The 13262-nt window shown below is 36.6% G+C and overlaps 1 protein-coding gene across 1 annotated transcript in view; it reads left to right on the top strand.

Annotated features, from left to right (window-relative positions):
- Window positions 1-13262, top strand: part of LOC139694273 (uncharacterized) — an 88129-nt gene that overhangs the window by 60103 nt on the left and 14764 nt on the right. The window contains exon 4 of the mRNA XM_071592738.1: window positions 2306-2441. Coding sequence (XP_071448839.1) covers window positions 2306-2441 — 136 coding nt within the window. The remainder of the gene's footprint in view (window positions 1-2305; window positions 2442-13262) is intronic.

Genomic DNA, 13262 nt, shown 5'->3' with positions numbered 1-13262 from the left:
CCTTAAGTGTCTCCAAATTTTTGCTAATATCGAGAAGCAACTATATCTCTAAACTTCTCCCCGAACCTATTTCAAATTACATGTTTGCGACTGTAATATATGCGAGTCACACACAAATAAACATGTGTTTGTATTTATGCAATGCTTCAAAATTCAGTAAAAATAATGAAAAACGGTCTGGAATGCAATTAATTTACTCTCCAAAATAAAAATACGACTTTACTTTGCTACTTCTAAACGCTTATCAATATACTTATTCTAAATTTTATCGGCGTCTACTATCTATCATCGAGGAGTGTTTCGTATTTTACAAGTATGGTCACTCAAAAACAAGTATACATTAGAAAAACATAAATCAACATAAATATTTACGGGAAGAGGACACTGAAGTTATAATTATTTTCTTAAATATGTCAACGAAGGAAAATAATTCACTTGATTGACTGTTGTCGTAGCTGTCACAAGCAGGTTTAGTAGATGTAAACTGTCAAACTAGTCAATTAAGTCACACAACTCTATAAAGACATCAAATTACTCTGGGAGGACTTAATAAAATATAACAATGGAGTTATTTTGGAGGTACTCTGTACTCCTCAGCAAATGATAGATGCTAAGATGAAGCGGGCAGAAGTTCTTTGAAATGTGAGGTATAATGAGTAACTATTTTATCTAGCCTCTTTCATAACAGTAACTCTGCGTTTACAGAAAGGAATAAAAATTTGCCCCAAGCAGCCAACACGAGCATATAAATCGAATAAAATCACCTTTAGCAACATATTCATATAAAGTTTCTTATCTTTAATGAAGGAATCTACGATAAATTTACTTCAGTAATAATATTCACTTATTTTAATATAGTATTCATGATTTAGCTTACTTACTTCCAGTTTCGATTTTTATAATCTAAAGTTACCCCCTTCTAGATATCCGAAAACTGATAGATTATACAGGCCGATACAGAGCCCCTTAATTTGTTTTTCATAATACATATAATGCAATGTTATTTTAATAGTTGTATGCTATTTATTTTTATACACGAGGGCAGTCCAGAAAGTATCCTCCGTTATGATATCAAAAATACATTAGAATAGATTCAGAAAATTAATTATTTGAATCTCAAAACTACATACCTCTAATATTTTATGCATATTCGCCAAGTAGATGTAAAGATTTGCCATATCTCTTAACTAGTTTCCAAATTCCTGATATCGTAAAACGCTGGTTTTTTTTTGGGTCCAGTTCCTTGTTCACCGTAGTCATGGACATTTATGTATATTCTTTAACAAACGACAACACTGACGCACAGCTCTTGTCACTAATCACATTTGGATCGTACAGAGAACATATTCCCCGATTAATGTCAGCAGCTTTGAATTATTTTATCATTAAAAGTCTTATTACAGAACGAGCTTAGCATTTGGTGGGAATACCGATTTTATTGGTAGTGTTGACTTGCTATTGTGAACAAAAGACAGCGGAAAGACCTTCTCACCATTGTAGCTTGAGGCGCACTGACATACTGTGTACGTTAATACAGCGACCATTCGGTTCCCTCCCTCCACTAATTGTCACGCTATGCGAAAACTGAGGTTACTTCATGGACAGCCCTCTTTGTATGTGTGTGTGCGAATATATATATATATATATATATATATATATATATATATATATATATATATATATATATATACATATTCACACACATGCACACACATGTTTTTATGCATAGACACATATATACAGAGGCGTTTTGCTTAATGAAAATATATAATATTTCTTTAACAAGCTTTTGATTAATGCTGGAAGTATTTCAATTGTTTCCTAAAAATATTTATGCAATGAATTCTAACCTCTTTCATAACCACATTTCTTATTCATTATGAGATGATAATTTCCGAAAATAGATACGATGTGATGCGAGATATATGCATGCCGTCAAACACATTCTTTTCTATCTATTAATGCTACCACGCTTTAATATTCATTTAATTATACGGGACAGGACATGAGGTAAAATACATAAGCATAGAAAAGTTCATAAGGACGGTATTTCAATCGAAAATTTTGTCTTACTCAACCTGAACTCTCAAAATATCATAAGTTGGACAAATTGTGGCTGACATTGATAAAAATGTCCCATTCTAAAAGCGGTTGCGCATTTGTCTTCGCGCATTTTTTTATAAGTCTAGAATATTTCCCCAGACCAATTCGAAAACTTTCCCTTCTCCTTCCCCACAAACGAGTGGCGGCCGATTTTCCGGCCGCCACCGCCTCATTAGGAGGAACTCTCCCCATTTTCCTGCAGGTGTCCCTGTCCGGAGCCCGGGGTCTCGTACTGAGGGACGTACAACCTGACCTCACGGGCGTGTTCAAGTGCGAGGTCTCGGCGGACGCCCCACTCTTCCACACCATCATCAGGGAGGCGGCTATGGTCATCGCTGGTGAGTGACACTTATTCTATCCCCAGGGGAGGGAGGGTCGCTTTGAAAAAATTCGCAAGGTAGCGGGCGATCCGTTGAAACAATGGGATTACCCTTTAAACTGAGAGATAACGGCATGCATGCCGATCCTGGATTCCATTAAAACGTTACCATAAACGGAAATTACTTCATGACCAAGGATTCAATAAGGCCGATTTTTCTTCCTGATTTTCCATTCAACCGTTTTCAATTCAAGCTTGATCTGATCACTGATATATAAAACGTCTCTTAACACGTATTCTTCGCTAAACTTCTGTTTAGTACCTCTGTAAATTTGAATCAAATTTCCTAAAATATATTTATTTCATTTTTGCTATCAACACTTCAAAAGCATTGGGCTATTTTTTATAAACACAAAGTCATTCCCCATATTCCTGTAATGAATGGAAACTAATTTCAACTATCTTCCTCAAGTAGTTAGAGGGAAAATGAAGAGTCATAAGTTATAATTTTTATCTCTTCATTGTATACGAGGATATCAGTGCTTTGTAAAATACATAGAACGTCGATGTTCCATTTTAATGTACCGTTTGATATTAGAATCTATAATCAGTTATAACATTGAAAATTTCAAAAATGAAAGTTATTGCACTCCCTTTGGACTTTCTTCCACTGGAGGAAGGCATTGGACAACACTGGAAAGGACTGTTTTTTCCACAGTTCCAAATAAAAATTATTTTATTAAATATTAGTATTATTACAAATGATTATAATAAATCGCGATTTTTCGGTATTTTATAAAGTGTATACCTCCATGAACGAAAGTTGGCACAATGATAAACAAATTAATCAAATTGCTTTTAAAATCCTTTCGCTATTACCGTTTTCCAATCCAAAACACATTATATATATATATATATATATATATATATATATATATATATATATGCCTCAAACTTACGCTAACACTCCCTCTTTTTCCCTTCCTTAGCCTTATTCCTTCTCGCCTCCTTAATACCCAAGTAGTTCTTCTTCATTCTCATCATACCTTCCAGACGATCTTTTGCCAAAAAAATAAATAATTCCTTTGAGGGTTATGATTCACTTATACTACTTTAGGTTACTGCCTAGCTTAGAATCTTTGACTCTTTCCCTTCAATCCTCCTTCCCCTCGTGTCCCATTTACATTCTGTTCTCTTGGCTCTATATACCCTGACGAGATTATTTATTACCATGCACATGAATATGATATTGGGTAGGGGCAATTTATTAGCGTTGTTATTGAAAATGAAGAATTTTATAGGGATAATTGTGAATGTAAAATGCCTCAACAAAGGCACGGACGAGTTTGTTATTAAACTTTGCTAAGGATTTTTTAATCCAGAACATGAAAGAATGGATTAAACTCATTTTGATAGTATTTTGCAAGATATTACGTACTTCCAAACAGCTATCCTTTTAAGAGCATTGTGATAATGTTTTCAATAATAATAAATCAGCAGCCTATCAGATTAATTGAAAAGATCTTCACTCGATCTCACGAGTGTGGACATTGGTAAGGAAAATTGATTTAGGTCCATAATATAATCACCAAGGACCGTCGGTAAAAGACCTGGGGCTATGAAGAATAGTTTCTCGTAAATTATTTTGCAGCCTATAATTGAAGGAGATTAAATTCAATAGCAGCTGATTTTGTTCAAAGGCTTCCCTTTGTGTAAACAGCTAAATTTTATATTGGAATATATTACCCACTGAGTAATTTAATAAATCTTTAGTCATTATTACTGCAAGCAAACCTCTTAATGCAATCTCAATTCTTATGTCTACGACAAAATTACGCGTAACAACACGAAACCGTACATATTACCACTCAAGAATTTTTACACTTCCGGATTTACAACCGATATTTGCTACAAATATTTTTATAACATACATTTTTTCAACAAAGAGGAAAGTGCTCTTCCCTAATATTTAATCTCCCAAAACTACTCCATCAACTCATTTCGTCAAAAGTACTGTATATGTATATATATACATATATATATATATATATATATATATATATATATATATATATATATATATATATATATATATATATATATATATATATATATATATATATATATATATATATATATATATCCCCCCAGGATTCACTAATGGCAGCTGCCTCCACCCGATTAGACAAATGCGACTCCATCCATTTGTCACAGACAAACTAGACATTTTCCCATCAAATATCGTCTCTACCCTTCTCAATCCACGGTGCTGTCGCTTTTTTCCCTCCCTCCACGCACGCATTCGCTTCATCCATCGCTTTCCCATTCGGTCTTTCTGCTTGTCGCACTCCCATGCTAACTCCCACTTGCTCTCAAAACTGCCGACCCCGTCCCACTTCCTTCCTCTTCCTGTCTCCGTCCCACTCCTTTCCTCAAAATCCTTCTCCTCCCTCCCCCTCATCTTCCCCCTTTCTCAAATAAGAATATTTTTACCTCCGCCCCACGCGAGAGAGACGTGAACGTTTCTCCGCTTTCCATCTATCTAGACCCCCAACCCCATCCCCCCACACACACCCTCATCGCGTATCCCCCTCACCCCCATTTGGCTCCTTTCAATTCATCATTTAATCTTGGTTCATTTCCCCTTCCATCTTCGCTTTCCCACCCAGCATCAACCTCATCCTCCCAACTCTTTATCCGACCATCCTGTCCCCCTCGCTCCCCTGCCGATAATTCTGACGCCCATCCATTCCTCGCATCTTCGCTCAACTCCCATTTATCTTCTCGATCCTCCCCACTTCTCCCGCCGTCGCTCTCACTTCAAATCCTCATCCGCGCATCCTTCCTCGCTCTCCCAGAACCAAGTCCCAATCCATCCCATCCGCATCGTCATTTCTTATTTATATCCATCCTCCTTCGCAGTCCTCGACTGTCACGTCTCCTACTATCTGCCTTTCCTTCCCGTTCCTCTTCCCACCTCCCGGTCCTACCTCTCTCTATCTCATCCGTTGGTCGTTGTCGACACAATTATATCGGACCGTCACCTCCCACCATCCCACCGTAGCAATGTGGCTCAGCGATATCTTTTTTTTCTCTCTTTCTCTCCATTACCAGCCCCACCTTTTCCCTCGGCTACTTTGCGACGGGTTCTTCTGGCTTGTTTAACCGAATCCGCAGAGCCGTTTCTCTTTTCAAAGGATGCTTTTATTTAAGGGGTTAAATACTACGGGCTGACCGAAGCGTGATAGACCCTCCTTCCTGTCCAAACACACGTAGAAACACACACACACACACACACTCGTGTGCGCACGTAACTGACCCATCCCGATGCTTGGACGTGAGAGTCTAATGTGCATCAAAAGTCCCTTATTCAAATACGTCCTGAGATTCATTCTTTCCCTCCGAAGTGCACTTAACCGTTTTATTCCTTCCAGAGATTGGCAAGTTTCGTTTTCCACTTTATTGAAAATTACTAATTTTGAAACACTTTTAAATAATAAAATTTTTGAATTAGACTCCACAGAAACGCTTGAGAAATATTTAAGCGTTGTTAACACAGATAGCATCATATCATTGTCATATTTGTGCAAATATTTGCATCTAGTAAACACAATCCGTAGAGCGGACATTGCACTGAAAAAATAAACCTTTTATGAGCTGAAAATATGGAATAATGGATTGATGTGGTATACAATACTCAACGGACAGTAAAAAGAATTTCAAGGGAGTAAGAGACTAATAATGTCGACACATACGTATTGAAAGTGGCAATAAAATATTTTTGGATGGTGTAGTAAGGCATTTGTGCCGTTTGATTTGTAAAAAAGATTCTCCATTCATGATTTAGCATTGGCTTTGGTTTGGCGGATTTTAGGGGTGTCTGAAATATGAGGCGATATGAGATAAGGTGAAAATAAGGAATTAAATGGATAGGACGCCACTTTTTGTGCAAAAAGGGCTACTGTTCTACTATGCTTATTAATGTCAATATATTTGTATTGCTTAAGCTACCTAAATTATCATGATATGATACTATTGATAAACAAAAAAAGCTGTCATATTATCATCCTATAAACGTATGTACCTACATGATAAATATTCTTAAGGAAAGCTAATAGTTGGGGGAATGTTAAGAAGACGTACCTGAGCGTTCTCAAAATGAATTACTGCACGAAAATATTCAAGTATTGCATAAAAAAAGAATCTAGAGAAATTAAAGAAATTTTCAAAATCTGTTTGTCTGATCTCAAGTATTTTTAATATATCAAGCTTCTGTCGATTAACAATGCCTCGACGATTTAGTGTCAATCCAATCAAATCTAGTCATATTCAACATTTGCAATCTTTCACATTGTGTCCACGTAGTTTGCGGAGAATGTGTTGAAACTAAGATTATCAGAGGAAAATATTGGAAAAACTGTTTATGTACATTAATATTTAAGAGTCAGGCATAGATGTTTGGTTTGTTAAAGCCACCTCTTTAGCTAATTTTCAAGAATAATATTCATCGTCGCTTATATAATTGATTTTTTCGAGCTTTTGGATTACTTCTTAATGTACTTAAGTAACAAGATCGCCAGGACGTGAAAGGAATCTTAAGGTTGTCACACGAAAGAATTACTCGCTTGATTTTGGTCGATATTCCGGTTCACTTACACATACTATATATCTGACATATTGTGAACATGTTCTGTCTTGGACACTTGAAAGATAGAATATAATAATTAGGACTAATTTATGTATTTTATTCGAGCCAGGGTTGGAAAAATCTTCCAATGGAAAAAGGATATCACAATACTTACAAATGGTGTAAAAATTCAGCTGCAGTACGTTGGGTAGGGGAATTTTATGTAGACTAAGTAAAAGCACCATGGAAAAGACAACTAAAGGCAACTTTATAACATAACTGTTATAACAGACATATCAAAACAGGCTCTGTTCATCCAAAAGAAAAATTCATATACATACATACATATATATATATATATAAACACAATATAGATTTTTAGAATATAGAGACACAAAGAAAGGACACTCACAATTTGTTATTTGACGTTTCGACAGCTCGGCTGTCGTCTTCAGAATCTATATATATATATATATATATATATATATATATATATATATATATATATATATATATATATATATATATATATATATATATATATATTATTTATGTTTCGGAGAGATAGGCACATTTATCACAGTCCAAGTTTAGCTCATTTATTCAGAAATTTTTGGACAAGAGTGGATCTAAATCAGCGCTCTTCAATCTTTTAAAATTAATGGTAGATAGTTAATTAATAGTTAGAACGATGGTGATGCTCAAGCAGTCCGCAAAAAAGTCGCCATTAACGAAGTTTATATAAATTTATATAAATGTTCGGACGTGAATCAAGTCGGGTTGAATTTAAACAGCAGCCCAAAACTTTTTGTCCCGGTTTTAAGAATGAAATACCGCTAAATAACCCTTAGCACTTCCATTAGTAGCGAAGTAATGGTGCAGAAAAAAAACACTAGAACCAATTTTTCAGCACTTAATCCCTGGAAAAGGAAACTCTCTGTATAAATCATCCTTATTAATCAAGGATGACGTAAAAATTTGAAACGCAATCTTCGCTTACATTTTAAATTAATATTGTAAAGCGAGGATTAGGGCCCTCCCCTTTCCTCCTGAATGTCAAGGCCAAACGAGGCGAGGCGAAACGGTTTTTGTCCGTCGTCGAGGGCGAAAGGAAGGGATAGTGGAGAGTGAAGGGGAAGGTAGGGAGAAAAAAGACAAGACAAAACAGGCAGTCTCCTTCTTGCAGCTCACGGTCATAAATAACGTCCTTAGGGACGCTCTCAAAAGCCGTGACTTTGGGCGAGAAGATGGCGCACTTAGTTGTAATAAGCCGCCGTCCTCTTCTTCTCCTCTCTACCTAACGGGGAAGAGGGAAGAAAAACGAATTCAGAAAGAACAAAGAGAGGCCGGAGGGGGGGAGGGGATTGGAGTGGGCGGGTCAGGAAGAGACAGAGGGAAGAGGGGGAAGGACCTAAAAGCGAGTGCTGGAGTTTCCTCCTTGATGGGAAGAAGTGCCGGACGAATTGGTTGGGGAAGGGGGACGTCGCATAGAGAGAGAGAGAGAGAGGAAGGAATTCTGGGAAGGGAGGTAACGGAAGGGGAAAATGGCGGAAGTGCCGTCGGAGGGTCTCCCCTTTCTGGCCGGGGAGTTTCTTGCCTCTCGGGAAATTGAGGGGATGAGGGGAGAGAATCGAGACCCTTGAAAGGTGTGTGTGTGTATGTGAGATGGGGAGATAGGGTATAGCGGCGAGGGGTGGGGTTGATTAAAAATTAGCCTTCGCGTGAGAGGGAAAGTGAAGGTGGAAAGGAAAAGATACCCCTATCGCTTGTCAACTCTTGACTTTTCAGGCTCCCGTGCCACGACGTGAGGAAGTGAAGGATTCTCCTCAAGACCGCAAGCTACTCGCAGATGAGCATCCGTCAGAGTGCGCCTTGTTATGGAGTTAAAATTAAGAATGTATCGAGACACTTGGGAGCTTTAAAGGCGATGGAGAAATACATTTTAAAAATGTACGAGCCAGAAACAAGTAGTCTGGCTCGTTCAATGAATTGAATCAACCTAAATCAAAAATGTCTTCACGAAAAGGTGAAAATAATGAAAAAGTTGAGTTTATACTTCTTGGAGGTCCAAAAAAATGAAAAATATCTGACGGCAAGCTGGAATTCAATTTATTTCATATTTACGAGCCATAGCATGGTACTCTCGAAAATTCAACGAAGACTAATCTACTTATCATTTTTAATTATTAACCGTTGTCTACAGGGTTAGGGTAGATATTTGATGAACCCTAGCACTACACATTACGGTATTCTTAAGCCCTAGACAACATGCCATTAAATATCCTTAAACTTAATGCTAACTTTTACGATAACTCATTCTTTAGATCTGCATACTTTTCGGCCTCCCTTATTTCCATCCAAAATGCCTATTCTTTTCATCCACCTGCCTCACTTTCCCAGAATTCTCCCTCCTATTACAGTCTTCAGCATCCCATTACCTTTCAGTATCTCCTGCAACCACTTTTCCAGCCTTCGTCGAATTTCTTCCAACAGCCATCTTTTCTCACTACCATGCTTAGAACAACATCGTTTATTTTCCTATCAGTCCATTTTATTTTTCCTCATTCTTCTCCACACTAACATCTCGGAAGCCCCCCATTCTTTCCTTATCCTTTTTCCACAACGACCATGTTCTAGAGCATTACAAAACTAAGATCCATATTAAAGTTTTCACAAGTCTTTTCTTTACGTCTTTTCTTAAGGTTACCGTCAACAACTCCAGCCCCGTTGTAAACTCTCTTTACGTATGGTAATTATTCATTAAATATCTCTACTATCGATTCCACTTTTCTCAAAAATAATTCCAAATAATTGTTTTTTTTTTAGTTTCCACCAACTTTAATGCGTATTTTACCCTTCCAAATACTTGTTTATTGTCCTAATAGACTACATTAGGTATCTAACTGACAGACTACTGCACTTAGTGTTAGTAACAAGGATGTAATTGCCAGAATATTAATTTTACTTTTACTGTTGGAACTACTTCAGAGCTGAACCGTACAATTACTAAAGGTATTCTGTGAATAATATTGACGGCCGTTCGTTTATTGCTTGCGTGACATAATTCCTTTAACTTGAGATTACTAGATAAAAATTTACGGAAGGAGGATACAGCAGTAAAAAGTGAGTATAATGAAGTTTTAATTTACTGCTTCGTACCTTCACGTGGGGTTTATTTTAAAATAGATTTCAGGTAAAACAATGCTGTTATCGTATTTGCACTATGCGTATGTGGGTTTCCGTGGTATTTTAAAAATGATGCACATGAACATTATTATACATATTATAGGTCCATATACGGTATAATTTTGCAAAATTCCCACCCACAAAAGTGTCAGGTTGTTTGATTGGAAACCGTTTTAATTGAAGTTGATATGAAATGCAGGTTTTAACTAAAAAAAAAATTCCCGACCTAATCACTCAAAGACTGTTTGGACGCTGAATAGGGAGCATTTCATTTCCATTGCCTAGAAAATTGTGATCGCTTAGGTAATAATAATAGAGAACTTTGAGTATTCCATCATTTGTTGAATTCTTCTCTAAAAATAGGGTTGAGTGTGATTTTTCTGGTTTTTAACTTTTTTTCGCCAGCTTGAAAAAATATGTTGTACCTAAGGACGTGGTGTGAGAACTCTTTCACTTCTGGTTTCCAGCTTTTAGGATAAGTCAAAACAATTATTAATGTTCGACTTTCCTAAGGATTAGAAATTTCGATCATAGTTTATCGCTTTTATGGGCATGAAAATTTATTTCAGACAAAATTCTAAGAAATTAAAAAATACATACAAAATTCTGCACCAACAAGTAACTAAATTAAAACATAAATGAAACGTTTTCCTTTAACACAAAAGAAAATCAAACAAAGTTCAAATAATTTTAATCTAATGTGATGATGTTTAAATTTGCATGCTAGTTATCTTATTTTTTTCTTTTTGATCTTTAGGACATTAATACATACAATGAAATAGTAAAATTTCTTAATAACGTATACATTAAGCATGCATTACTGAATTACTTTTAAAAGAATGTCTACTCCAGGGTTTATGTTGAAAAAGCTATTAATAGGTATATTAGTTAAATATATTTATTTGCAATGGTTATAATGCTTTATATACCTATTATACCTATTTATATACATCTGTGAGAATATGTTTTTGCCTTTTGGCGGATTTTCGAGTTAGGATGTATATTTGGGCAATAAGACCCTTATCCTACATCTGGCTCTGCATGGCTTTTTAAACGCAGTTTACTTACTCTTTATAGTATTAACCCGCTATCCTTCCATCTTCTGTGTCCTTTCAGACGTGTGTGTGTGCATAAATAAATAAATAAATACATATATATATATGTGGGTGTATACACACACACACACACACACACACACACACACACATATATATATATATATATATCATATATACACATACAAATATCAATGGCATAAGCCTCGTTGAACGTTGTAATGCTCCTTAGGACGCACGCCGCTCAAATTCTGATGCTCAACCCTTTTTAAATAAAACCTATCGGACGGATCAAAACGACTGAAAGGAGCATTAAAAGGCTAAGCGTCTGGGATAACGGGCTAAATTTTTAAGTAAGTTTTGCTTCATGGGTGATGACGCCCTCACACAGCCCCAGAGATAGCGGAGATATAGGGAAAGGGTGGAACAGGAGGGAAAGGTTAAAATAAAAGACTAACAGTCGTCGAGGAAATTTGATCTTTCCCCGTTTAACCGAGGGACCTGGGCTGAAACCGAAAAAAAACGGTTACCGAGGGAAGAGTGGGGGAGGAGGTAGAATGTTGTCAGACCGCCTGGCGGAGGGAGAAATTATGACGGGGGCGCTGAGGTGGAGGAGAGAAACAAAAGTGCTGCGGAGAGCAGAAGCAGAGGCGGTCGAAGGGGGTTGGTTGGTGCGGAGGGGACGGAGGTAATGGTGGTTCGGAGCTCTGGCCGTATTTACGATCGAATGGTGGAGATAGAGAATGTCCCCCTGTGCCATATTCTAAATCCTGCGGAGAGGAGGAGGGCGAGGATGTCGTAATGGGGAACGAGGGGGGGGGAGGTTCACGGAGAAATGCGGATTCAAGGAAGGTTGTTGACGACGGGGAAATTGGGAGAGCCAATGACTCGTGGGTATTATCCCTCTTGTAATTGCTTTAAGGAGAAAAAAAAATCTTTGCTTATTTTTTTCCAAGTGATGATCATTGACTGCCCCGTGAAATCAACGAGGCCGAAGATAGCTTTTTATATAGAGATATGAGCGATCCCCCTAAATCCCCCAAAAATGAGTTGGCGTTCAAGATGAGAAAATAACTTTTTAATAATTTCAGAGAACTGGTTTTTAAAAGTTGACTACAATTTTATAAACTATCGGTTTACGCATAAGAGTAATGTTGAAATTCAGCATAAATAAATGTAGTGACCTAAAAATGTAATTTGGCGTATGACTTATTTTTGTCAGAAGTAGTTTAATTTGCAGTTCAAGCATTAAGTTTACTAATTATGGTTAGTTATTATAAACGCGTACATTTGACGCTGTCAATTTATACTTTCAACTCTACATTTGCAAAACATCCTAAATATCATCTGAGAACGTCTGAATTAGATTTCAAATCACTCTTATTTGCCGTAGGAAAGAATAATTAAGAATAATACGACCGATGACTTTGAGAGTTGCGTCTTAGTAAAAATAATTTAACTAAGAATTTAATAGAGTTTTGAAACAGTTTACACACCACACATGATAAACCGCGAGTATATAATTGTAACATTTAAAAAAGGAAAGTTTCAGCATCAGATACTCTGAAATAAAAGTAAACATACGTAATTATCATACGCATATTTGAATTCGTAATTTAATACTCAGCATATTGCAGATGCTAGTTTTACGCCACTATTCCCTCGAATTTGAATATTTTGACTCAAAAATGAGCTAATAACCGCAACGGAGAATGATGCCATAATTTCGAAACTATCAAATCCTCCTTGATGAAACAGTAAAACTCTTCCTAATAGTCAAACGTCCATGTGACGGCAAGATAGAGAAAGGAATTTTAAGATCGAATAAAACGTCTAATGCCAGCAAAACCATGCCTAAGCAAAAACGAAACGACAAGTTATGCTGAATTTTTAAGAGGTCATAAGTTGACGAAGGCATAGTGCATTTACTTATTTTCATTTTATCACGCTCTATTTGCGTTTGGACGCCCTA

The sequence above is a fragment of the Hetaerina americana genome, unplaced genomic scaffold, assembly GCF_022747635.1.
Source record: "Hetaerina americana unplaced genomic scaffold, ioHetAmer1.1.p SCAF_1, whole genome shotgun sequence".
Lineage (NCBI taxonomy): Eukaryota > Metazoa > Arthropoda > Insecta > Odonata > Calopterygidae > Hetaerina > Hetaerina americana.
Note: the sequence above shows the minus strand (reverse complement) of the source record. Positions and strands in the feature narration are given on the sequence as shown.